Here is a 25,111-nt window from a genome sequence, read left to right as displayed (position 1 = left end):
TGATTATTTCAAAGGGGATTGAATAAAATTTGATTATTGCTCAAAATTAATTTGGAGGCAAATCTCTGTTACTTTGCTTTCTCCATATGAAAAGAGCTTGCACCGTTATGTATAATTAGAAATATTATGATCATAAAGTGATGGATAAATGCAACGTGTCTTATTTGTAAGCAGTAAACATATAGGATAGGATATAGGATAAACACTAGGATTTATTGCTTGTATAGGCGTTTGACCACTGCTAAACCATAAGACATTACCTGTATATACAGTAACTATCTACATGTTCACTTACCTCGTTACCCACTGACTTCGGGTGTGTGCCAGTTAATCATTTACTCCTGAAAGCTTTGTTATGACAATGAATAAATATTGGACATACACACACACACACACACACACACACACACCTGAATGGACAAATACAAAAGGAGATTCTGGTACACATCACAGGTCATACAGCTCCATATGGTGATGGAACAGAAACAGTTTTAGATTAACCACTGAGACATGACAGCATTGAAGGGAAAAGCGTTCACTTGATGGTCTGTATTGATTTATTTAGAGTGGCTGATGGTTTGCTTCGTGCTGCATCATGTTTTCTAACACCTCAGATAACCAAAGCCTGGCTATTGACAGCAGCGGTTCTGCACTATTTCATAGCACCATTGTTAAAGTTTGCGTCCTATGCCTGCTCATTCCTATCCCTGTCTTTGCTGTCATGGGAAATCTTTTCATCATGGCTGCAGTGGCACGTTTCAAAAGCCTCTGGACACCCACCAATGCTTTTGTGGTCTCCCTGGCAGTGGCTGACTTCCTGGTTGCAGTGCTGGTGATGCCTTTCAGTCTGGTTCGTTCCATCGACAGCTGGTACTTCGGCGAGTGCTTCTGCAGAGCTCACTTTATACTGGACGTCACCCTCTGTACATCCTCCATTTTTAATCTCAGCTGCATTGCACTGGAACGATACATAGCAATATGCGACCCACTGCACTACCCTGCCCGAATGTCTCCCAGACGCGTGGCTATGCTGGTGCTGCTCTGCTGGATTGTGCCTGTGGTCTTCTCCTCCATTTGTGTCACCCTCGGCATGTACACAGAGTCCCCTCCTGCTGTGCTCAATGGCAGCACACAGCCGGAGGCTCAGACCTGTTCGGCCACATTTCATGTCCCCTTTGGTGTTGCAACCTCAGCTATTTCTTTTTTCATCCCTATGGGTTTCATGTTGTTTGCATATGGGAAAATCTTCATAGCAGCGCAGAAACAAGCCAGGTGGATCCACGCAATTGAGCACCACACTCAGCAGCTTCAGATGAACCAGAGCCCCATGAGGAGGAACTCTACCAGACAAGTTCAGGCTCATGTGGAAAGATTTTCTCTAAAGAAGGAAAGCAAAGCAGTTAAGACACTGGGTCTAATTATGGGTGTCTTTGTGTTCTGTTGGCTTCCTTTCTTCTCTTTGAACATGATCCATCCTCTGAAAGGCTACAGCATCAGCACCCTGGTCCTGGAGGCCTCCACGTGGCTTGGATATGCTAACTCATCTCTGAATCCTTTCCTCTATGTCTTATTTAACAAGAACTATCGTCACTTGTTTGTAGCCATGTTAGACTGTGGGATCTTGTGTAGGACGCTAAGACTAAGTTTGGATTCCTCACGCTTCAGCAGACAAACACACACTGTTGTTACACTGGAGACCATTTCAAGATGATCCCTCCATATCAGCTTGATGATGTTTGCCAATATCTTGTTGGTAGGGTGGTTTATTGTGTTTTGACTCATCTGTGGCTCCTTTAAAATCAGTGAAGCAAAGACTGATGCTGCTGATGTTTAGAGTCTATGCAAAAAAACTGTATTTGTAATGACGACTATCATTTTGTACAGGCCAAAGTCTGTCAAACCAAACAGATTTTCTATGTCACATTTGTAATATCAGACCAAGGCAAATTTATCCCGGGGAACATTTTCAGTTTTCATATTTTATTAATACACTGCAAAAATATTTTAAAATATTTGTAAGTATTGATTTTACATTATTTGTTATTTTTAGTGTATACTCATCTACAACACAATAAAAAGTATGCAAAATGTGGAGTGGTTTGAATTCCTTCTAAAACCACTATGAACAGTAATTTCTAAATGATAGGTTGGTCACATGCCCTCTCTCAAACTGGTTCCAAAATTATCCAAGTGATATCTTTTTGTACCTTCATAACTCAGCCTCTGTCTAAAGGCAACTTCAGTTCATTGAATTATGATGTTACACCGCATTTTTTGAATTTAATCTTTAATTTAATTTGCATTTGAAGTGAAGTGTCAATCTGTTCAAGTCTAACCAGCTGCCGGCTCCAGCTGCTTATTTACTGCAGGGCCAAAGCAGTGTTAGCAAGCTTCAAATCATTTCAAATATTTAGAAAATGTGGAACAAATAATTGTATATTTTCATCTATCTATCCCCGTCAGATATAAATGTAAAATCTGCAGTAAAGCGCTTTGAGAGATAAACAGTTCCTGTCTTTTTTTTTTTTTCTTTTTTTTTTGAGAAGGTTTCTGGAGGACAGAAGGCCAAAAGGTGAATAATATTCCTAATTTAAGTAGTAAAGTAGCTGACATGCATTCAATTTGTCTCACCCATTCAAGCTGAAAGAGATGTGTCTCTTGAGAAGGTCTGAACCTCATTTCGATAGAGAGCCTTTTACTTTTTCATCTTTTCATTAGCACTTTACAATCATTTGATTTTCACCAATATTTTTCTTTTTAATAAATACCATGTCCAAAAGCACCCAATGTGATGGATAGTATTTTACTACATGATGCTCAAACATGCAAACCAAATCTATTACACTGACAGAAGGGCTGGAATAACCTGATACTGAAACATGTGATTACTTGTGATTTGTGCCAAATAAGAATAACATGGCTTAAAACAATATGACCACTTTCTGTGGATAAATACTACTGACATTTTTCATGAGTGCGTGGGGATGACATATGGTGACTATGTGTGAGAGGAAAAGAAGACAGAGGTTTGGCAGCATTCCAGAAAATGTGCAGCAGGCCACTCCTATCTTTCCATTTTTCTCAAACTCCTTCCTCACTTTTCTTCTTTTACCATCATGACTTTCAGTGGGAAATATGAGCTGGAGAGTCAGGAGAATTATGAGCAGTTTCTGGATGCAATGGGTATTTGGACTTTTTTTTTTAAATGATGCATACCGCACCTGAATAAATGTGAGTTTTCATTGGGTTAAGTGTTTGTTGAATTTCTTGAATTTGGAATTGTCACAGGACTTTCTAATGCTAAGACAGACCACAAAGTGATAACAGAGGTGGTTCAGGATGGGAACAATTTTACCTGGACACAAAGCATTCTCAACTGGACCTGGTCAAATAAGTTTATCGTTGGTCAGGAATGTGAGATGACAACAATGACAGGCTCCAAATTCACGGTGAGTTAAGAACTTAAACTGTTTTAATGCGTTTTCAGTGACCGTTTCAAGCTCACTGCACATCTCTCTCTGTGCTCTTTGTCTTCATGAACTACAGGCCCTTGTCACTAAGGAAGGTGGCAAGATTTCAGTACAATTTCCTCTGTATCACTTCACAGCAGAGATGGTTGAAGACAAGCTGATAATGGTAAGAGAAATAACCACTCATTCACATAAACCAAAGCCCTAAATTTTTACTCACTGAGACAAATCCTCTTTATATAATTTCAATAATCTAAATATGATTAAACATTTGTTATTTTGCCATAACAAACTGCAACTTTTTACTTTATATCTTTAATAATTCTTTTCTTTTTCTCATTGTGTAGAATTGCATAACTCCAGGAGAGAAGGGTGTGACATTCAAAAGAGTTAGCAGGAGGATCTAATACTGCGTGACTCAACATGTTTCAATAGAAATGAGGATATGAGAGATAAAGTTCAAGATGAAAATCCTTGCTCCACTTACCATAAAAAAGAAGAAGAATGTTACCGTCCCTGATATAGAGCAAATAGTGTTTTCTTCTTAACTGGAACTGAAGAAAAGAGGAGTAACCGTGCTACTGTATGAAACAGTTCAACTGAATAGTTGATCCATTAAAAACAAAAGAATATCATCTGTTTTCCTTGGTCTGTTGTATTAATGATGTCTTAAATTTAACAATAGGCAGATGTCTTTCTGTGTAACTTACAGCCAGCTAATTTCTGCTGAATGAACTAGATGAGGTCTGTGTGGCATCCATTTATATTTACCTAAATAAGCAGAAAATACTCTTTATACAGATGTGTCAGATTTAGAGAAGAATTGGGACATGGTTAGATTTTGTGTTATATATGTGTTGTCATTTTCACTTATATGTAAAATAATTGAATCAGAAAAGATAAGCCCTGGGGTTTATGTTTTGCACAACGTGTGCAGACAAAAATGGGAAGGTTGCAGGACGGGCTGAAAGCTGTCGAGGCACTTAGGGGCCGTATTCAGTGCCCCAAAGTGAAAACAGAATTTTAGGCATAAGCCTCTCCTCAGGACAAAACACATGAATGCCTGCTTGGAGATTTAAAAAAATTTTTAGTAGCAGCAACTGGGAGACTGATCAGGGTTGAGGGAAAGCTAATTGGAGTAAAGTACAGAGATATCTTCAATGAAAACCTGTTCCACCGTGCTCAGGACATGAGACTGGGCTGAAGGTTCACCTTTTAACAATGATCCTAATTACACAACCAAGTCAACACAGGAATGGCTTAGGGACGACTCTGTGAATGTCGTAGAGTGGCTCAGCCAGAGCCCTGACTTGAATCTCTGGAGAGACCTGAAACTATCTGTCCACCAATGGTGTTTTCACTTTGTCACTATGGGGTTCTAAGTGTAGATTAGAACATTTTCATACACCAACAGGGCAATAAACTAAGAATTGTTAATACCACCTGGTGGTGTAATTGTTGTGGTGGACATGTGTGCTCTGAGGCTCTGCAGCTACAATGGACCAAAATTACCTGTTTCTTTCCCACCACCACATTAAAACAACTGTGTGGTATTATTGTTGTGGCTGATGGGAGTAATTGTCCTCTGTTTAGCCCTTTAGTAAATGCACAAGACTCTCAGGATGTTACTGGTAATGAGTCAGACCAGTGAAAATGTTTTTCTCTGGATAGAAGCATCAGGGCACTAGTGGCCACTAACAGGTTTCTTATATGTGATACTAGTGGCTTTCCTTATTATCTACCAGCTAATAAAATCTACTACCCTTGAACATCCTGCAAACATTTAGAGCTGGGATAAAGAAAGATAAACTAATCTTTGCAATAGTGGTTTTTTTTTTTTTTTTTGGATTTTGTGGTGTTGTATAAGCAAGCAAAAGTATAATGAAGTTAAAACAACAAATATTTTTGAAAAAGCAGCATTGCCTGTTATAGGTAACATATGTGTTCCACCAATTACCTCAGAAATGTACAGGATTTTTTTTTATTTCACCTCCACCCACAGTAAGACTACAAAAACATAACAGAAAAGTTCAGTTCTAGTGGGGAAATGCTAATGTTACTATTTCATCACTGCTGGGATTCTTGAGGCTTTCAGGTTTTTTTTAGAGAAAACAGTTACCATACACAAATTTTAATTATATACTTTATAATACATAAGTCCCTTGAAAAGACCTTTTTATAAGCATGACAAAGCAAACACTCTGCTGTGGACACCTGACAGTCGAGCCAATCTAAACAAGCAACTGACACCGCTTTTCATGTCCTTTCTGTTCTGCTCTGTTCACTCACATTTTTGAAAATGTTTTCTTCACTTTAACTAAATATATTTAATTGTATATCTTTGTAACAATTTTTCAAATTCAAACCACTTTGTTACAGTCATTCTACGGCAAGTTGCATCAGATCAACCAAGCCACAGACTTAATAACTCACTATCTCATACATGATAGTAAAAGGGCTGTGCCATCTGGGATTTCTTGTGTAAAGTTGAATTTCTTCTTCTGTGCATTTTTCCTGCTGTCATGGCACTAATATTTCTGTCAGTGCACTCATTATACTGCAGAAGGCTGCAAGCTCCAAAGACCAAATGCTGCACTGAAGAAAGGATGGGAGTTAGTTTCACAGCACTGACAAACTCTATAGAATATAAGGGGCTACCATTTATATTAAGAGCCAAGGAGGGAATAACAAGCTGTCACAAATGGAGCATCACAAGTTTCTCAAACTGTAACACTACCCAGAAATATTCCAATCTATCATCTGCAAGAATCAGTCTGGTCCAAGAAAGTACTTGCACAAAAGTGTACAAATGTGATTTTGCACAAATACTCAAAAACAAGTGCAAATTTGATTTTTAATGCATCTAAATTTGTAAATAAGAAACTACAGATACAAATATTTATTGCATCAAATTAGCTTCATACCAAGCAAATCTCTTCAGCTCTGGTCTAATGATGGTGCAACAAGTTTCCAAACTTTACACATTCAGCAGCCTCATACTCATTCAATATTCAAAACCTGCTAAAAACAGAATTCCTCTGCACTCCTCTGCTCCTATGCACTTAAATCCTAAATCATGTGTTCTTTCGAGCAATATTTTCAGGGATTGAATTAGAAAACATTTTAAATAATATGAAGAAAATTATAAAGTGAAAAGAAATGGAAACATCCTGAATATGAACCAAATGTGACCCAAAGTCCAAATGATTTATGTTTTGCAAATTTTGCAAAGGTTTCTTCTAGACTGATATCCTGCATCTTTGATAGAAATTCCACCCCTGGAGAAGAGCTACAGGAAAAGAAAATTCTCTATTGTCACCACTAAGAGGCGCCCCATTCCTCTGTGAAACAGCAGAGATTTCCCTCATAGAGGATTGATCTAAATTACTGCATAAATTGAATAGTTTTACCTTTTGGAGGAGATTTAGTCATAAAATTTAGTCATATTTTTAACCAGGTTGAGCTCACATTTGTAAAATCTAATAATGCTAATGTGAGAATACAAATTTCTTTTCACATAAACTCATTTTGAGCATTTGACATGCTGCATTTCACCATGACAAAAAAAGAGTTTAGAAGATCATGAAAGAATTTTAAACTGCAGTTTTAACTTTTGCAGTTGCTGTTGCATTGCAAAAAATGAAAAAAATAAAAATTCCATCCTGCAGATGTCATCATGACGTTCCCCCAGTGAAGTTGTGTTTTTTTGTTTTTGTTTTTTTTGTCCTGGAAATGGTTTGCTTTGTGATAATTTGATATTTGACTAAAATAAATTAACACATTAAAATAATAGCAGAAAAAATAATATATTTCAAATAAGCAGAAATAATACAATACTATAATTATATAAATAAACTTACAAAACTGAGTAATTGGTTTACATGTGTTTATCAGTCCCCCTATGTTGTAGATAGTTGTATTGTAACCACAAATACAAGATTAGCAACCCCATCCCCCAGACCTTTCCACATTCTTTTGCTTCTTTAGCTCCACATACAAAAGCTTACAGGAGATTGTGAGAAGGATCCATTATTGAACCGACAGCCCTGAACACTGCATTGCTCTGCTGCTTCCACCCCCACCCACCTTCTTTAAGGTCTTTTTAAACAAATATTTACGAATCATGTATATTATTTAAGAAATTTGTTATCCTTTAGAAATTAGTAATGCATCAGATACTGATGCATTACTAATACTCGTCAAATGTTTTTGTATGTAAAACCTTACATTAAATCAAGAAGGAGGAACCATGTTTGTTTCTGCCATGGAAATACTTAATTTTATATTTAATTTACTTTTAAGTACAGAATGTACGTTAATGTAGTTACTTACATCCTACCTGTAGTTTTACTTTTGCTCACTACAGTTGTAATAATGAATGACGTGTTTCAAGTGGCCACAACTGGAGGATTTTTATAACCTGAACAAACAGTGGAAACTATTTTGTTAAAAGCTACAGCCACATTTGTCATGCTTTTTCAGAAGAAACACAGCCCTCAGAAACTCAGTTCACTTGTGTATTTATTTTTTTCATGACACATTATGATTAAATAATTACTGTTATCATCCAGTGTCGCATAAACCAAGACTACAGATTGGTACAAAATATTAAGAAAATAAAGGTTGGAAGTTTGTAGTGTTGTTTAACGACTATCACATTAGACAAGTAACGTTTGGTAAGAGTGACAGCAGCGCCTTTCACATGAGAGGAAAAATGCATGGTAAGGCTTTAAACCCATGTGGAAAAAATAATAATAATTACCATGCTTGACTCAAGGGAGTTGGCTGCAATATGCAACATACTCATTGTGTTGAGATCCCGCTGCCTTCTATAAAAAAAACAAAAAACAAAAAAACAAGCTACAGCAGGTCAAATCACACAATCATCAAAAACAATGAGCCAGAGGTGTACAAAAGACAGTGATGGCTGTGGTCAGTTTAAACAGAAAAAACATATTGCACCTTTGACACCTTATTGATAAGTTGCTCATGAAAAATATGGAATAGAGCAAGTTTTACTCTAACAAAGTCTACACGCCAACACCATTCATCAAGTGGATCACAAAAAGCATCAACTAAAAACACAATAAAAACAAAGGAAATGTTTGAAAAAACTGTACATTAAAGTTAGCAAAAGAAAGGCATAGTATCTTATTTTATATCTTCAATAAGCACATTAACATGTTCCTTTGAGTAGAAGCATAAACAGTTGTATATATTTTGGTGAAACATTATTATTTTAATCTGGCTGTTGCAGTTTTCAGAAGGCTTCATGTAGTGTTGTGTGCTTACAGCTCAAGTGTGACAACGTCTGAGGAAAAGGTAGTGACAGTGTAAGATGTCCACATTCAAAATATCTGGAACTAGTCCTAAGTTTGAGTAGGATTTAGGAACCAATATATTCTTCCTTAATAAGTGACTATTGCCCACCACACATGTGAGCAGCCACTGGTTTCAGTTCAGGCTAGAGCTAGAACATTTATTAGATAACTCAACTGAATGAAAAGTAATCAGCTATTGTGTTGACGTTATGTTATGTTTTTTTTATATTATGTATATATATATATATATATCAAAACTTCCAAGCGTTTCCTAGCTTGACCACTTCTTTTTCAAATATGATTAGATATGTGATATCTTATATAAAGTGAGCATTTTTAATGGTTAATATAATGCCATTTTTTCTATTATCAGAAATGTTACAGAGCACAAAGTTTGGATAATCAACAATTTAATCATAAATTAGATGCAGACCATTAGATGCAGCCCTAATTAAGTCAGCAGCATCCTCGGGCATTGGGGTCCTTGTTTTGTTAAAGTATCACTAGAGTAAACAGTGGGCATAGAAATCTGGAAGCTTTTAAACTTCAAAAGGAAGTAAAGATTGTGGATTTAGAAATCTTGAACGCGATTACCAATGACTGGCTACAGATGTCTGTGTGTGAAACCAGTGAGCATGAGGTTGTTTGAAATGATGCAAATAGATGGTTTTGTGCATTTATTTCTGAGCTGTAAGCACAATATGGTCCAGTGATGAAGGAGGGGGTTATTTTAGAACCCATAGATGCTCCATTAGCATCCACTTTAAAGCATAATAGCACAGAATAATGGGAAGACTGCTAATCTTAGCGTTTAAACCTGAGTTTTCCTGTTTACAGTTTTTATGGACAGATACAAAGAAGAATCAATTATAACATTCTAACTTGGTATAAAAAAGCTAAACTATACAAAAGAAAGTAATAATAAAAGAAACAATAAGGTATAATCATAAATAAAAACAAATGTATGCTTCAATGGCATTATATTCAAGTAATCTTGTTCAAGTCCCTGATACTTAATGGTTCATGTAAACATTAGAGTCATTAACACAGACACAGAACCAACAGTTCTTGAGAAGGCAGCAGCAATTCATATGTACAAAACACAACTGTGTCCACTTCTTCTTCACCATGCTGGTCCAGTAATATCAGGTTGAGTTAAATTCTTTGAGTAGCGCTGGAGAAATTAAAACTTTAGTTGGAAAAGAGCCACATATTCACTTAGGAGTATGGCTCCCCCAGAAGGCTCGACTTTGGAGACGTGAGACAAGAGATGATGAGGACAGAGAGTATTTAAAAAGGGAAACACTGCAGGCATGTTTGATTTGTTGACTTCACCCACTGTGAACAAAACAATGGATTAGTAATCTCAACTGAGATCTTATGCAGTGAGAAATTCCCACTTCAGCTATGGACTATAGGCCTTAGATCAGAGTTAAAGGACATTAAGAAAACATAACCAATATTTTCACCATCATACTTTTTTCCTGTTAATTCAGCAACAATCCTCTGTTTCTTCTATCTCTCTTAAATGGCAGGCAAAAAAACAATACTTGCCAATTCTTCCTCTAAATTTTTTTCCATTTTTGGGATCAGAAAATAATAATTAAAAAAAAAAAGTATGTCAAGCAGCAAGATATCCTTTTCACAGATACTTTGTGTTCTATACACTTCTAAAATTGGCTCAGCTATTACAAGACTGAGAACAGGCACTGAATGAGGTGGGTGTTAGATCAAACAGCTGCTTTCATCTTATTCACAGTGATGACAGTCTCATAATAACAGATTTATTTAAAAAAACAAGTTCATAATATCGCCTCAGTATTTCATAAGAGTCAGTGGAGCATTTTTCACGTTAATGTAATCACTTCCACCGGGTCCGTTTTCCTTTTAGACCTCTGTTTTCGTTTGAGGTATCTCTGTGAGAGGGATGGGGGAGATGGACATGCTGAAGGTGTTGCGGTGCCGACGGAGAGAGAGAAAAAGTCTATAAGCGAATGTTTTGGGGTAGGGAGCTGGGATGGAAGCTTAGCAATGCACTCGTGCAGGGGTTTGTGTTCCCTCTCCGTCTCCTGGCGTCACCTGTCAAAGCAGCCGGCCGTGAATGTGTGATGAGCCCCCAGATACCCCCCACTGTAGGCCATACTCAGACAGTGTCGCGGTTCTCCAGCGAGGGCCATCTGCACAGAAATCGGGCCTTGAAGCGGAACTGCACGAGCCCCGGGCTGAAGACTAGAAGCCAAGCTCGGGTAGGATGAGAACCCACTAGCAGGAGTCATGGAAGAAGCCCCAGTTAGGAGACCCATCCTATGGCTCTGAAGGAAGTCCTGAGACATGTTAACCACAGGCCCCAATACCTGGGAGTCAGCTAGCACTTGCAGCTGAGACAAGGATGGGGAATGCTGGGAAAGGTGTGGAAAGCCCTCGGGCTGAAAGAGCAGCTGTGGTGTGGAGGAGGCGGATGAAGAAGCTGGTCTCTGAATGGCTGACACTGGAGAGAGGTGGGAGGTCTGGGCCTGAGACTGCAGGGATGTGGGTCGGTGAGGAGGAGTGGATTTGTTTTTGTTGGCCTCCTTAACATCGTTGTCATGAGCACTGGAGACAGGAAAGGCACACACAATCAAGTTATAATCACATTCAAAATTATTTACAACAAAAATACAAACACATAAGAAATTTTGTGATGAATTAGAACAATGATTTCAGCAAAGTGTATGAATACTTCTATAAGATATCTATCCAGAACAATGGCAGCTCAGAGGAAACCATAAACAGGAGCAAAGATTAGTCTGAACCAACCCTTTTTACTCCCCCACAATTAGGCTGGACATGTGCAAACAATTCTTCAATTCTTCAAAAAAACACAATGTCTTCCATTGATTTAGGAACAAGCCACTTCAATCATACACCACTAAGGCTGATGAATGTGCACTGTCAGATGATACACATATACTGTAATATTCAACTGGTTAAAGCAATAGGCATCTCCTAATCTAAAACCTTTAAAACCATATAGGGACACCTTAATGCCATCCACCTTTAGGCTCTTCTGACAGCCTGGGTGTCTGTTAGAAAGAAGTTTCCACTGCTTGTTTACATTTGTGTCTAGTGTGTCTCTTACAGCAGCATAAGTTCAATGCACTGGGTAAGGTGATCCCACGAGTAACCAGTCAGCAGATGCAGAGCAGTCGTCCAACTTGGGGAAATCTGAAGACAAATGCGAGACGCAGCCACACATGCAGCAGCAACCTGGGACGGTCTGAAACTCAGGAATGCATGATCTAGAAGAACCCAGAGATAAATGTTTTATTATATCTTTTATTATATTTGCACTATAAGCTAATTAATGTATGTACAAACAGCTCCAGTTAACCCTCCTTGTAACGCACCTTGCAGCGAGACTTCCAAAAAGTAGTGAGTGTATTTGTCCATGAAAGCCTTGGTCTTGGATAGAGAGGACAGGGGCCAGCCATTGTACAGGTCACCCTCCTGCACTGATGCATGGAGGTAATAATCAATAAAGTGGGCAGGTGTAGGCATGCACAGATTCCACCCAAAGGTCTCAAGCAGCAGAAGTTCCATTTTGATTAGATCTTTCTTGTTAAGAACTAGGTTGAGACTGCACATAAAGCCCAGAGAGTTTAGCTGCTCCAGTTTGGGAACTCGGTCCTCCTTCTCCTCAAATTTACCTAGATGAAAACAGAAACATAGTGAGGTCACTGATTAGTGCCAAATTCGGTGACACGGACACATCTTGTCACCCCTTAAAGACAGTTTTCTGCATCAATGATTTATGGAGTCATATTTAAAATAAATGAGGGGGCCAAGACATTAGAACCACATCTTCTTATAATACACTCCAGTACAACTCCACTACCGACTTTTTCCTCAATAATAAACACATAGCAAAACTCTCAGCTTTCTGATAGTTGCAGCCTAAAACTGAGAAATTATAACCTTTTAAAGTAGGATTCGTGGGATAGCTACATTATTAGGTTGCATTAAATTGCACAGGTGGTCATAATGTTATGCCTGATCGGTACACACACACACACACACAATTTTAGTATTATCAAGTAACAATGCTCAATATTCCATCTTCTCTAATGTGAAAATTCACAGGTTACTCTGATATTTTTGTAAAGTGAAAACTTTTGAGGAGCAAAAGTATCATATGAAACTGTTACATGGGGAAATCACAAATGATTACAGGCATTTCATAGACAAAGCAATTAGTTAGTGCATTTGTTTTTTTAATGGTGTTAGTGGCAGCCTATTAACTATTCATATGTATTGTGAAAACAATAGCCATTGATGTCCTGCTACTAACCACAGACTAATTAAGCAAGTTGAACAATTACCTGCAGAGTTTTATTAGTTTCAGTGCATACCATCTACACTAACGTCAAATTCAAACAGACTCATTTTTAAGTCAGAAGCTGAATCATAACATCTCTGCAGAAAAATCTGAAGTCAAAGTTAAATCCAGACACTTCTGAAGGGAAATGTGTTTATTAACTTATACCTTTCAGTATGACATTGAATTTTAACACATGGGAGGTTTATAGTCTGCTTTAAAGAGCCTTCCCCAGCTTTTACAAAACAAATGCCTGCTAAGCATTAGCAATTAAATTGGCTGTTGCTCAACATCTGGCCATTAAGCTAAGCTATTAACTCTAACAGGCCTAAGAAACTTCAATATAGGTTTGCCAAGAGAGGGGCATTTACTGTAGATTAAACAAGCCTAACACTTTCTATAAAAAGCAAGTAAGCCTTATTCTTATTTTTCTGTCTCATTCCAGATTCTCGCAGACATTACAGTGGTGTCATTATATTGACACCATTCCATGACATCGTCTTTTCCATAGCAACAGCCCCGAGGCCTCTGGGGTCCCTATGGTCAATGAATGGGGTGACTCTGCCTTTAATCCACCAGGCCTCTGCCTTGATTTTTAAAGTTTGAACAAAGAGGTGTCAGGTTACACTGATACAGGCTTCCATTGAAAGCACTGGTCTTAAACTACTATGTTTTAAGTGGGGACACATTGTACATTTATAACCTAAATTAATCCCTCACAAAATTGCTATATCAAAATGCCTTCGTTCAAAAACAAATCAGTGCTGTCTGGTGGAAAAAACTAATCTCTCAATCAGCTGAAACATATCTTTAGAATTTTTGCTTTTCCTGTTATTGAGTTACACATACACAAAAGGCTAATATGAATCAATATACATTTGGCTGAATAATCCAGCCCTAACTTTCTAGCTTCTCCTGATTCACCACATCAAGTGCAACTTCGTGAATTTTAACTTGCTTTCTGTGGGTTTAGTTTAGAGTGTAAATGTACATAATTGCTTTTAAGCTTTCCCCTGAATTCCCTATATTAAATATTTTTTTTGCTTTAGCTGAAAAAGTAGTGTAAGCAAGATGACATACTATGAACTTAAGATTCCTCCAAGTCATGTTATCTGGAGGCATTTTTCAGCTAGAAGTATAGAGACATTTTGATATAGGGAACTCAATGGGAAGTTTAATGGCATTTATGTACACGTACTACCCAAACTAGAAATAAAATAAGTTGAAAATCAGTGAAGGCACCCTTTAATAAGAGGTGTCACTAGTATAAGTCTAAGCAGCTGCTGCCTGCAGACAAAGTGCCACTCAGTTGCTGTTGCACAGATAGATGGTATTATACCCACTGGCTAGAATTTTAAAGTTGTGTATCAGCTTCAACAAAATATGAATCCAACCAGGAACAACAGCCCTCTGTTGGAATAGCTCTTTCCCCCTAAAATAAACCCATGCCAACCAAACATTATAATTTGGGGCTTTATTGACTTTTCCAAGCTCCAGTTAAAAGTGTATTCTCCAGATGATGATCATCTGACATGCTACCACTATTGTGGCTGTCTTTGATGAATCTCATTTAGCTCTTCCTGCCCACGTCTCGGGGATTGTGGTGTCTTCATACAAAGTGTCAGTTTTACCACTGATGTTGAGGGAGAGAAGGGAGGGGAGTGGGGAATCTGTAGCCCAACAGGCCGGAGGGGTAATTAGCTGAGAAGCAGTAATGGCGTTTCTGCAGCAGAACAGGAAGCACTGTGAAACGATGCCGTTTACACCAGGACTCATTCCAAAGCATAGTCCACACCTACCCCATTCTCCCACCCTCATATCCTCTAGATCAGCCCTCTGTCTGCTGCTAGACTGCTATGTCCACAGACACTGCCATAAAAAGCCATCAAGGCCCCCAATCTTCACAGAACTCTAGCCACTTTGATCTTAAAGAGAGACACAGCAGAAGTCAATCTCCTCATTGTGCTCTGTGATTACTCTATAGGTTTACTACCGTGGGTGATTGGGTAAATGAGAAACAAGGGATGCTTAAAAGCTATTAAAAAAAAAAAAAAAAAAAAAAAAAGCATACCAAATTTAAAGGAGCACACAGAAAAAAGCATGAGTTTGAGCCACAAACAACTTTAGCTTACAGCAAAGTTTTTTATTTGTTATTCATTGAGTATAAACTACTTAATTGACTCATGTCATACAAAACAAACCAAGAATTTAGCCATTTAACCATTTGCCTCAGAAGCTGTACAATATTATCAGTCTCAGTGTTTAATAAACGAACACTGTCACAGCCCTTTCTTAGTCTAAATGTGGCCTGAACGACAGTGCATTCCTCTCCTGTGACTTCAGCCTACATGGAATGCATTCTTCTAAATAATCCTATCTTATGTCAACCGGCAGGGAAGAGCCAGAGGTAAAAAAAACAACAACCTGTTTTTTTTTTTCCTGTGCTAGCTACCTCTCCATAAATTACAAATATGCCTATCTATTATCAGACACAACATTAAATTGACCTGTTGTTCATTAAGTGTCAGAACACACAGTGCATCTCACCTTGCCGCGGTATGGGATAAGTGTATATACCTATCTTTTCTCCCAGTAATCACTCATTATGGGATAAGTGTATATACCTATCCTTTCTCCCAGTAATCACTCATTATGGTGATGATGAGAACATTTGAGTAAACAGAGGTTGGAGGGCAAGGGTTAGGGAGAGGTAAGGTTGGGATTCAAGGCCTTCTCCCAGGTGTGCTCTTTGTGGAAGAGGTGGGGGTGGAGGTGGAGGCGTTTCAAGAAGAGGGTGATAGGAAACCCGAGAGCTAAATTCTCACACACAAAGAAACATCTCTGTTTCATTTCATTATCATTTAAAACAAATGGAAATGTCAGAAAACAACACAGAACCCAAAACAAAAAAGGTATTAATTGTTCAAGAACTGTTCATGATGGAAAACCTAGCACATGGCAGAAAAAAGGGGAAATTGAAATAATACAAATTAAAATGGGGTCAAGATATTTTTATGTTACATGCTGTTTCCCTTATGTAATGTAAAGTTGATTTGAACCTTTAACTAAGCCATTACATTCTTTCTGTTTTTTCTACTCCTTTAGGTAATGGTTCATCTTTCATTGAGAGGTTCAAACTGGACACGGCTTCATCAAAGAATCTCTGTTTCAACACCGCTGGCCTTGGGGCGCTCAAAATGTAGGCCCAGGGTGACCCTTGACCCCTGATGCTAATGCTTTGGTGACCAGGGAGAATTCTAGAAACTGGGTGCTCTGTGTACTCTGTGGGGGGGTTACCTCAAATGAGGGTAGAAATTGCCTTGCAAACACAGCCTCCAGCATTAACCAAAAAAATGCATTATACCATTAAATTCTGACAAGCTTGTCAATTATATTTTACAACAGCTATCCCAAATACAAACATGAACTGATGCTTTGGCAGCTTTTTATTAAAATGGATAGTATTTCCAAACCCATCTACTAATGAATTCTTTTCATTCAAAAGTATTGTCAAGTCTCTAACAGTGGGATAAAGAGAGTTCCTTATTATTTTACAATTTCAGGGCACCCTACCGGGTGGTTCAGTTCTAGAATGTCCTATTTTGTAGGCCACCACTTCTCCCTCCCTTTCTACCCTGTTTAACATCAGCAGCCAACCTGCCTTTGAAGTACTGCTCCACTTGCTTCCCAACCCCCCAGGGATGTGGGACTGCTTTTACTGGCTGCCCTGTCCCAGGACTGACTCGTTCTGCCTGACAAGGTGAGAGAATGAAGGGGAAACGGAGCTAGCAACAGAAAGGTAAAAAGACACTAGCAGAACCATGCTGGTTAAAATCATAGCGATATGCTCTTTCAATAGGAAACTCTCCAATGGATGACATTTAAATTTAAATGTCAATTAGGGTGTTTCAAAGAAAAGAATCTATAGGTTTATCACAAGGTTGCTACAGCAACCATCTCTCCTTTAGCAATGTTATCTTTCAGCAAGTCTCTACCATGCACAAAAACACGCCTGCACACACAACCTCCACCCCTTAGTCTCCACTCCCCTCCCCCTCCCTGGGACGGGTCTGGCTGGCTAGCTGTCCTGCTTGCATTGATGAGCTTTTGTTTGAGCCCTGACTTGGAGAGCATATGGCAGGTGCCCCTCAGCACATGGTTCCTCCCCACCCCCGGGCTCCAAAGTCTATGTAAGTGCAGCGTGTACTCAATATGACTCTCAATATGCTCTTTTTGTTTTGTTTAGAGACCCTTCACTGAATCAGGATCCCTGAGCAAAATACATGAAAAGCAGCTTCAATCATAACGTGCTGCAGAAACCCAACACAAAATAGATCATAATTGCATTTAACTGCCATAATGATGAGTCAAACAAAATATTTAAGAAAATACATACATATAGGAAATATTGAGATATCCAAAAAAGCCACAGCATTTTTGTCCTGGTTAACTTAAGACAAATGCAGTGAGTTGTGCACCGAGCTCACAGACTAAAATCTGTTAGGAAGACTCATGTGATCACTGCAAGATTTCATGAAATGTAACAATAGTAACTTAATTTGTGGACTTTTAAGTAAAAACATGTAGTGAATGGAAATCTTCACTGAAGCTGACACTAAATTTTCCAGGTTTTTGTTTAGTTTTTTTAGTGATCAAGCTTTCTGTAATGAAGCAAGTTGTCTAAAGAAATGCACAACCGTCAAAACAACTCAAAACTGGCCATAATTTTATTGTTACAAATGAAAAAGAGCTCATCCATGAACAAACACAAACAAGAACCCAGAAAAACTCATTTACAATGGAGTAACGGGATTAACCAGTGACTGCTGAGAGGCACAAAGGAGGTAGCGATTAATTAACGGAGTGCGGAAGGCAGAAATATTTAAAGAAAGACAATGTGTGTTCCTGTCAAAGGCAGGCAGGGGAACCTGGGGAGGCCATTCAATAACTAGACCAGATTCCAAAGCACCTCAGGACAGATAAAAACCCAAGACTACTGTGAATCAAAAGCCCTTTCATGCCTTCATCAATCATGGTAGAGACTCCCTTCAGTCCTGGAGGAGTCAGAGGCAGGAGAGCATAGAGGAGAGAGCCTCTGTGCTATCTATGAGAGACTTACTGAAAGGTACAATCAATATATTTCATAAAAAATTCAATCATTTATAGGGAAGGGAAACTGCTATCTAGGTTGAGCGGAAAATATATATAAAAACATCTCCATGAGCAAACTCTCAAAACTTAAAACTATTTTTGGACTCTCACGAGACTGCTTTTAAATAAAACCTCTTTCAAGTCTCATATTTAAATTTATCCCACCACAGAGACCACTTACTGCAAAGGTAGCCTGTATGTAACTACACACATGCACTGAGCTGTCCCAAGTGAGTGGGCCCTGTTCCAGACTCCCATTTTGATGGCATCATTAGTCTAATTACCCATGATACCAAGGGCTGCATTAATGTACAGAAAACCTCACAGTCGTTCAATGACTAGACAGACACAAAGACACACTTATAATTATCACACATTGTGCACCAAGCATCAGAAGGAGGACGTTTAACACACCTGCTTTACATGAAACATGTTTATATTTCGCAACAGAGAAAAACAGCATGTTGGTAACTAAATAATCAATTCAATCACTTCTACAAAAACACTTAGCAGCAAGTACACGTGACGAACAGGCCAGACATTAACCAGACATCAGTCTAAAGATGAAAATGTAATACAAAAATTTATAAGACAGTAATTTAAAACATAAGGCAGAGGCTTTTTATATTTTTTATTAAAAAACAACTATTATTTCAGTTTTTTAATTCTATAATTCAAAAGGTTTTGGCAAACATTACTATTATTACAATTTCGTATAAAGGGAATTATTAAAGCACCAAGACGTTGTTGGGTAGCTGATTTAACCTTCAGAGTTCACTGTAATAGAGGAACACATCATTCAAGACTATGGTGTGGTTCACTGATGTGTTTCTGGGCAGCAATGGAGGTCTGAAGCACAAATGAATTAAATACATAAGACTTTATTTGCAAACTAAATTGTGGATATGTGGATTGTAGGCAGGCTGTCCTATGCAATGAATCATGTCATTGACAGAATAAAAAATAAATAGAATTAAATAATTACACATTTAATTAAACTTCACTACTTTCCTATTTGACTACTTCATGTTAAATAAACTGCATGGGAACAGAGTAACATCAGTAGCTCTAGGCATGTCGTAACCCAAGCATCAAAGGCAAAGATAAAGTTCTGCAGACACGGTTTCTCTTTAAACAATGGTACAGTCACCATACAACAATGGTGACCTTGTTTTTTTTTCAGCAACATTACAGCTAACAGTAAACTGTCATTACAGGATATAATGACCTCTTGAGCATAACTCTAATTAGCCTTGATGCAGGAAGCATTTCACCTTTTGCCATCTGTGCACACTCAAGTGTTTTTTTAGCTTGTATTACAGACATATATACTTATATTGCAGCCCTTGTACACTTACAGTTGAGAGCAAATGTTTGCATCCCTTTAATGTGAAATGGCAAAAAGAATAAGGGTTAAGTTTGCATATAAGGGAATGTAAACTTAACCCTAACACCAACATAATAATAGTGCACGTTCATGTATTACAAATGTTCCTCCAACATCAGAAGAAACAGAAATGGTCAAAGGTGCATAAAAGAAGTTATATTAAAATACCTTTATGGGTGCAAACATTTGCATCCCCCTTGATGCATTTATTGAAAATCAACTTTGAATTCTGATGAAGAAAAATGTGTACCAGTTGAATCTGCATCAAAGAATATGTTGATGAAAAATAATTTTTTGTTTTCCTCTTTTTGCCATATCAAACTTAAGTTATGCAAACTCAATTTAAATTCATTTGCAATGCTCTTCAAAATCCAGATAAGAATTTAAAATTAAGTTTCCTCATAACCACATTTAACTATAATTAAGCTTAGACTTAACGTTGAATAAAGGGAAATTTCAAGACTTCAAATGGAAAATATCTGACTCTGAAGAAGCAATATAGAGAATATTCACGTCAAACCAAACATTGCGAAAGCTAAAAATAAATGTAGACGGATTTAGGGGAAAAGCTGGCAAACAGTTATTGGACTTACTGGCTAAAAGCAGACAGGACAGGGCAATCACGTAGAGCTGTTTGACAGCCACATCATAGTGGTCCATGAATAAGTCCAGCAGGTAGACAGCCAGGTGCCGTGCAGTAGGACAAAGCTGGTAGCGATTACTAAGGATGGCCAATAAGTCTGCGAAGTATCGCCGCATGCCAATCTGTGGAGATTGGGCCCGATAAACTGGTAACTTCAGCTCCTGGAATGGAGGAGAGCAGAGGGATTTGGGGGGGTAGGGGTAAATGACAGAAGGGTGAGAAGAACAGGGTACACAGGAAGCAGTACTATGGAAACATGGGGGTTGTAAAGAATGTGCATAATATTGAGCCAAGCATGTCTCCTAATATCTAGTGTTGAAATTCTTTACTTTCAACCTCATGTCAATTTCATTTATTTCACTTTTACTACCGAGTAATAACTATGTGGTGGAGGTGTGTATGTGTCTGTGAGGTTTCTGGGGGTATAATTCCTTCAGTGAATGTTGAGTAGTAGATAGGATTAGGTTTCACCCTTAACACATCCCCTAATCATGTTCAATTAGCTGCATGTGTTTCAAAGTGGAAGGAAGATACTCAGCATTAGCATTGAATCAGCCCTAGTTATCTTTAGCATGAGTGCTATGAACAGGAGACAGGAGATCATAAGGATTTAGCTTCCAAATGTGACTCAAGAGTGAAAAAAAATCATTTGGAATGGAATGGTATTCGTGCCCTAATTAACTCTAGTTAGTTTTTCTCTATCTGAGCTGATTAATCCCCCAATTTTTTTTTTTTTGTAAAAATGTTTTTAACTCTATGCAGAGTAAAAACAAGAGCTTCTGATTTGGATTTACTAACGGATTGAAGATTCATAATCTTCTTTAGTTCAAATGGTGAGGGCTCCGGACATAGACAAAAGAGATCTGATTCCACATAACTTGTTGTTATTGTTTTTAAGGCTGATGCTAATAGTCCTAAACGGGTTTTTGGGATTAGGGCTTCAGAATAAACTCACAGAAATACATGCTACAGTCCATACTTTGTTAAAACAGAATTCATTAAGGACAAAACTACCCAACAACTGCCAATTGTTTATTTCCAGCGCAACAAAAACAACAATGATGCTGGGCATCATGACTGACACTACAATGGTATCCAAAAATAAACACTGCCCCCCCACCAAAATACACATATAGCTACTCCACCCCCAGTGCCACAACAAGCTATACCACCCAAACTCTTCTCTCCTCCCCCAGCTCTAGCCTCTGGTCCATCTGTCTGTCTGGGGGTAGAAGAGCAGCAGGGGAATGGGGGTGGATGTGATAAGGTGGGGGGGCCGCTGGAGTTTGGAGTGGCTCCAGAGGGGGTCTGTGTCGACTGGAGAGGTGCTTTGTGGGAGACTCACACCATAATTAAGGATTCCACAGCTGCCTCCACCTGATTTGCATGTCTGATATTTTGCCACATGCTAAACACAGCCCCTATCTCCCACATCAGGGCATTATCATTGCAACAAACATCATTAAGGCTGGATGAGACAATGGGGGAGCAGGCGCCACACAACAAATTTAAACACTGTGTGAAGACCTTTTTACACAGAGCTGATAGACACTCCACTATCCTTTTCCAAATTAATTTCTTTATACAGCATACTTTAAGAAAATTTGTGCAGATATCTTAAAATTAGGCAATTACGACCGCTACCGACTTATGATTTATTAATGAGTTCATTCCTAAATAAATAAAAAGGCTTGTGTAAAAAATATGTATGACCAATAGACAAAAACCCAAAGCTAAGCATTTTGCAGACAAATAATTATTTTGACAAAATATTTTGTTCCGGAAACACTCCCATAAAACTGGAGGATGACTAAACTGCCCAATTCTTTTATATTAATACCTACAACTTATCTGTCTACCCCTGTTATTTGTTCATATCCTTCTATTTATTAAATCTCACTGTATTTTAATTTATTTTTACATTTTAGGTATTTTTACTGTCCCTCTTAAGTAATTTTTTAAAACATTGTTTGTCTTTAATATATGACCTTGTCTATGGTAAAGTAGTGAATTGGATTGTTGAAAGGTGCAACATTAATAAACATGCCTTGTCAAAACTGATGACTTAAGCTTTTGTCAGTCAACAGTTTCTTTCCCTCCCTTCCTTTTTTCTATTGAGAGCAACTGTAGAAAAGCAAAGCAATTTCCCCCTGTGAGTAATAAAGCTATCAGAATGTTTAATTAACTAATTAATAAAGTATACCAGGATTGCCAAGTACATTCTTACATTCAATCTATGACAATCAAGTACTTAAAAATAAATATTTTAGTTTTCAGTTGGAAACCAAGACTTTGATGTCACCATAAGAAAATAAAAGTTAATCTCAAGAAAGAGTTGATCTGCCTCTGAGATCTCTCTTCATGGACCTATGCCAAAACTTACTCAATATGTTTGTGCATCCTCTTTATAAAAACATACATAACATTCCACAATAATCTGACACACTGACTGTATTTTAAACCCGAAGTAGTTTTAGCATCACTTGTCTGCTACGTGTAACTATTGTAACCAACACAAATCAAAAGATGGGGATTGCTTAATTTATCATGTGTATCAGATAGTTCTGTTTTGTAACTTTGCAGCCTTAACAATGTGGGCACTGCCAGTACTATACGTACTGTGGTGATTCTGCAGCTTGGGATTTTATCAGAAATGCTGATATAGAGAAATCATAAAAGTGTAAAACATTACACTGAGATTATCTTTGTCTCTTTCATTACAGTATATGAGAAAAGAGTGGGTGTGTTGTTGCGTTTCCAGCTTTGCATACAGATTTTCAGACACCTCACTCTGACTCAGACACAGTGCAGCATGAGTAAACTGAGTCAAACTGAAGAACCGGCCTTACAAACATCTTGTGCACTACATGTACATAGAATCTCTGGCATGTGTAGGCACCTGATTTCCCAAAATTGACCTTTATTAAAAAACCCTCAGTGTGAAGCTGTCAGGAGAGTCCAAGCTATGTACCAGTCAAGTGACAGATGTCTCTATTAAAGTGACACGCTTAAAATATGATCATGCATTAAGGTTAATTAAGGCATTCTAAATTAATGATCTTTAAGTCCTTTATGTAATCTATTTTAGAATACATTTAAATAGATAAAAAGTTTGAATATATTTTTTCCTTTTCAACTTGTACTGAACGGTATGTGGAACATTGACACAGCTAGTGTCACAACTAGGCTACTGATTTTTTTTGTTTTTGTTTTTATTTAATCTGGCATTATTTTTTCTTTATTAATATCTAAAATGTAAGAAAATTGAAAAATGTTTATTAATTCATTAACTTTATTTTGCCACTTTTCAGGTGATTATTAACTTACTTTAATTTTTTCAAATAACAACACAAAAAATGATTTGAGTAGATAAAAACAATGTATCGTAGCCATCTGGCTTAAAATTTTACTTTAACATTGACTGGGTCACCAAATCTGTTGCTAATTAACTTTCTGGAGCTCATAACATTTGCACCTCCAATTATCTGATTAATCCGGCCTTTTTTTGCATCATTAAGAAGATAAAAAAAACCATAATTGTTATTTTAAGTTGTTGTATTGTTGAGGCACGGCTTTGACTTTCAGTTTCTCATCAAAGTAAAGCAGTGCTCTGTTCAACAGACTCACCTTGATGCGGAGGGACTGATGGATATCTGCAGCTAGCTGTTCTTTCCACCATTGTAGCTCACTGTCCATCTTTCCCATCCAAAGGAAACTCCAAGGTGTACGTTTTGCCTGCATCCAAAAAAAAAAAAGAGAGAGACAAAGTTCAGACACTTTAATCGTAACATGCTGGGCCGGGGAGAGGCCATACATAGTAAATAAATAATGCTTAACATTTGTGACACAACCATCTGAGAGAAGGGTGAAACTGAACTGAAGACATGAGCCTTGTGTTTGCACTAAAAAAACTTAAGAACATTAAAGATATCGAGCCCCTTTGATAAAGTTTCTGAAAATCTTGCTAACCCTACAGAACAGGTCTGGATAGGCCATTTTCTCTGCTTGGGGATTTAAATGGCTCTGTTAAATGCCGGCTCGACCACACTATAGGGAGCTATGTCTCGAATCGCCATTTCACAAGTGTGGCGTTCAATGTGACCATTCACCGTAGCGATCAAATACCAACAAATCCTCCACTTGGATTTATCATTCAAGAGGCGACTGCACCACGAGACAGCGACCTAACAGTGGGGCTACTCAACTTAACTGGCCACAGAGCTCAGAAAACCTCCGCTCACCACGAAACAAAAAACACCACATTGTGATAAAACTACACATCTCCACACGAACGCAGATAAATTCCCGGAAAACACTGCAACCTTGTGAACTTTTTTCATCACATTACATGTGCCACTCACCGATCGGACGGGAATGCCCCCCAGACCCCTTTGTCTCAGTCCGACATCCTGAACCAGAGAACTCCTCTTCGGCTCAACTTTGACAAACACCTCTTTTTTCGGCGATAATACAAAGTTCAAGCCCACTGACAAGTTAATAAAACAGCTGCCGACAACACACGTTTGGTTGCGCCGTTTTCCCAAACTGCTCACACTTTTCCAAGAGGTTTACCTTCGCCGTTTTCTCTCCGGCGGCTCCTTCGCTATAACAAAGTAGCTTCCTCGGCTGCACCAGCTGCTGCTGTTGCTGTGTGAGGCTCGTGCGCTCGACGTGAACGTCACTGCTCCACAATGGGAGTTGTAGTCTTTCAGAGGTTAGTAAAAGAACTACACAGGACGCCAACGCTTTCCTGAGCACTTCGTTACAATTAGAAGTTTTATTGGT

General features: G+C 38.1%; 3 protein-coding genes across 4 annotated transcripts; 2 read left to right on the top strand and 1 right to left on the bottom strand.

Moving 5' to 3' along the window:
- Nucleotides 1-231: 231 nt before the first annotated feature.
- LOC137134450 (5-hydroxytryptamine receptor 4-like) lies at nt 232-2,064 on the top strand. Its single transcript, XM_067519314.1, has one exon. It carries the CDS (start codon nt 596-598, stop codon nt 1,709-1,711), a length of 1,116 nt encoding a protein of 371 aa, XP_067375415.1. The 5' UTR covers nt 232-595; the 3' UTR covers nt 1,712-2,064.
- Nucleotides 2,065-3,040: 976 nt separating this feature from the next.
- On the top strand, nt 3,041-4,111 carry LOC137134584 (gastrotropin-like). Its single transcript, XM_067519518.1, has 4 exons — nt 3,041-3,183; nt 3,289-3,449; nt 3,547-3,636; nt 3,818-4,111. Exons 1-4 carry the CDS (start codon nt 3,117-3,119, stop codon nt 3,875-3,877), a joined length of 378 nt encoding a protein of 125 aa, XP_067375619.1. The 5' UTR covers nt 3,041-3,116; the 3' UTR covers nt 3,878-4,111.
- Nucleotides 4,112-8,109: 3,998 nt separating this feature from the next.
- On the bottom strand, nt 8,110-25,027 carry ccnjl (cyclin J-like). Of its 2 annotated transcripts, none has more exons than XM_067518557.1 (6): nt 24,899-25,027; nt 23,954-24,061; nt 20,277-20,487; nt 12,178-12,477; nt 11,910-12,069; nt 8,110-11,383 (listed from the first exon to the last, which is right to left on the bottom strand). In XM_067518557.1, exons 2-6 carry the CDS (start codon nt 24,029-24,031, stop codon nt 10,867-10,869), a joined length of 1,266 nt encoding a protein of 421 aa, XP_067374658.1. In that variant the 5' UTR covers nt 24,032-24,061; nt 24,899-25,027; the 3' UTR covers nt 8,110-10,866. The 2 variants fall into 2 exon arrangements, with proteins under 2 accessions (XP_067374658.1, XP_067374659.1); XM_067518558.1 differs by having other exon boundaries at nt 24,688-24,979.
- Between the last annotated feature and the right edge of the window lie 84 nt (nt 25,028-25,111).

This window comes from Channa argus, chromosome 10, assembly GCF_033026475.1.
Source record: "Channa argus isolate prfri chromosome 10, Channa argus male v1.0, whole genome shotgun sequence".
In the NCBI taxonomy this organism is placed as follows: domain Eukaryota; kingdom Metazoa; phylum Chordata; class Actinopteri; order Anabantiformes; family Channidae; genus Channa; species Channa argus.
Note: the sequence above shows the minus strand (reverse complement) of the source record. Positions and strands in the feature narration are given on the sequence as shown.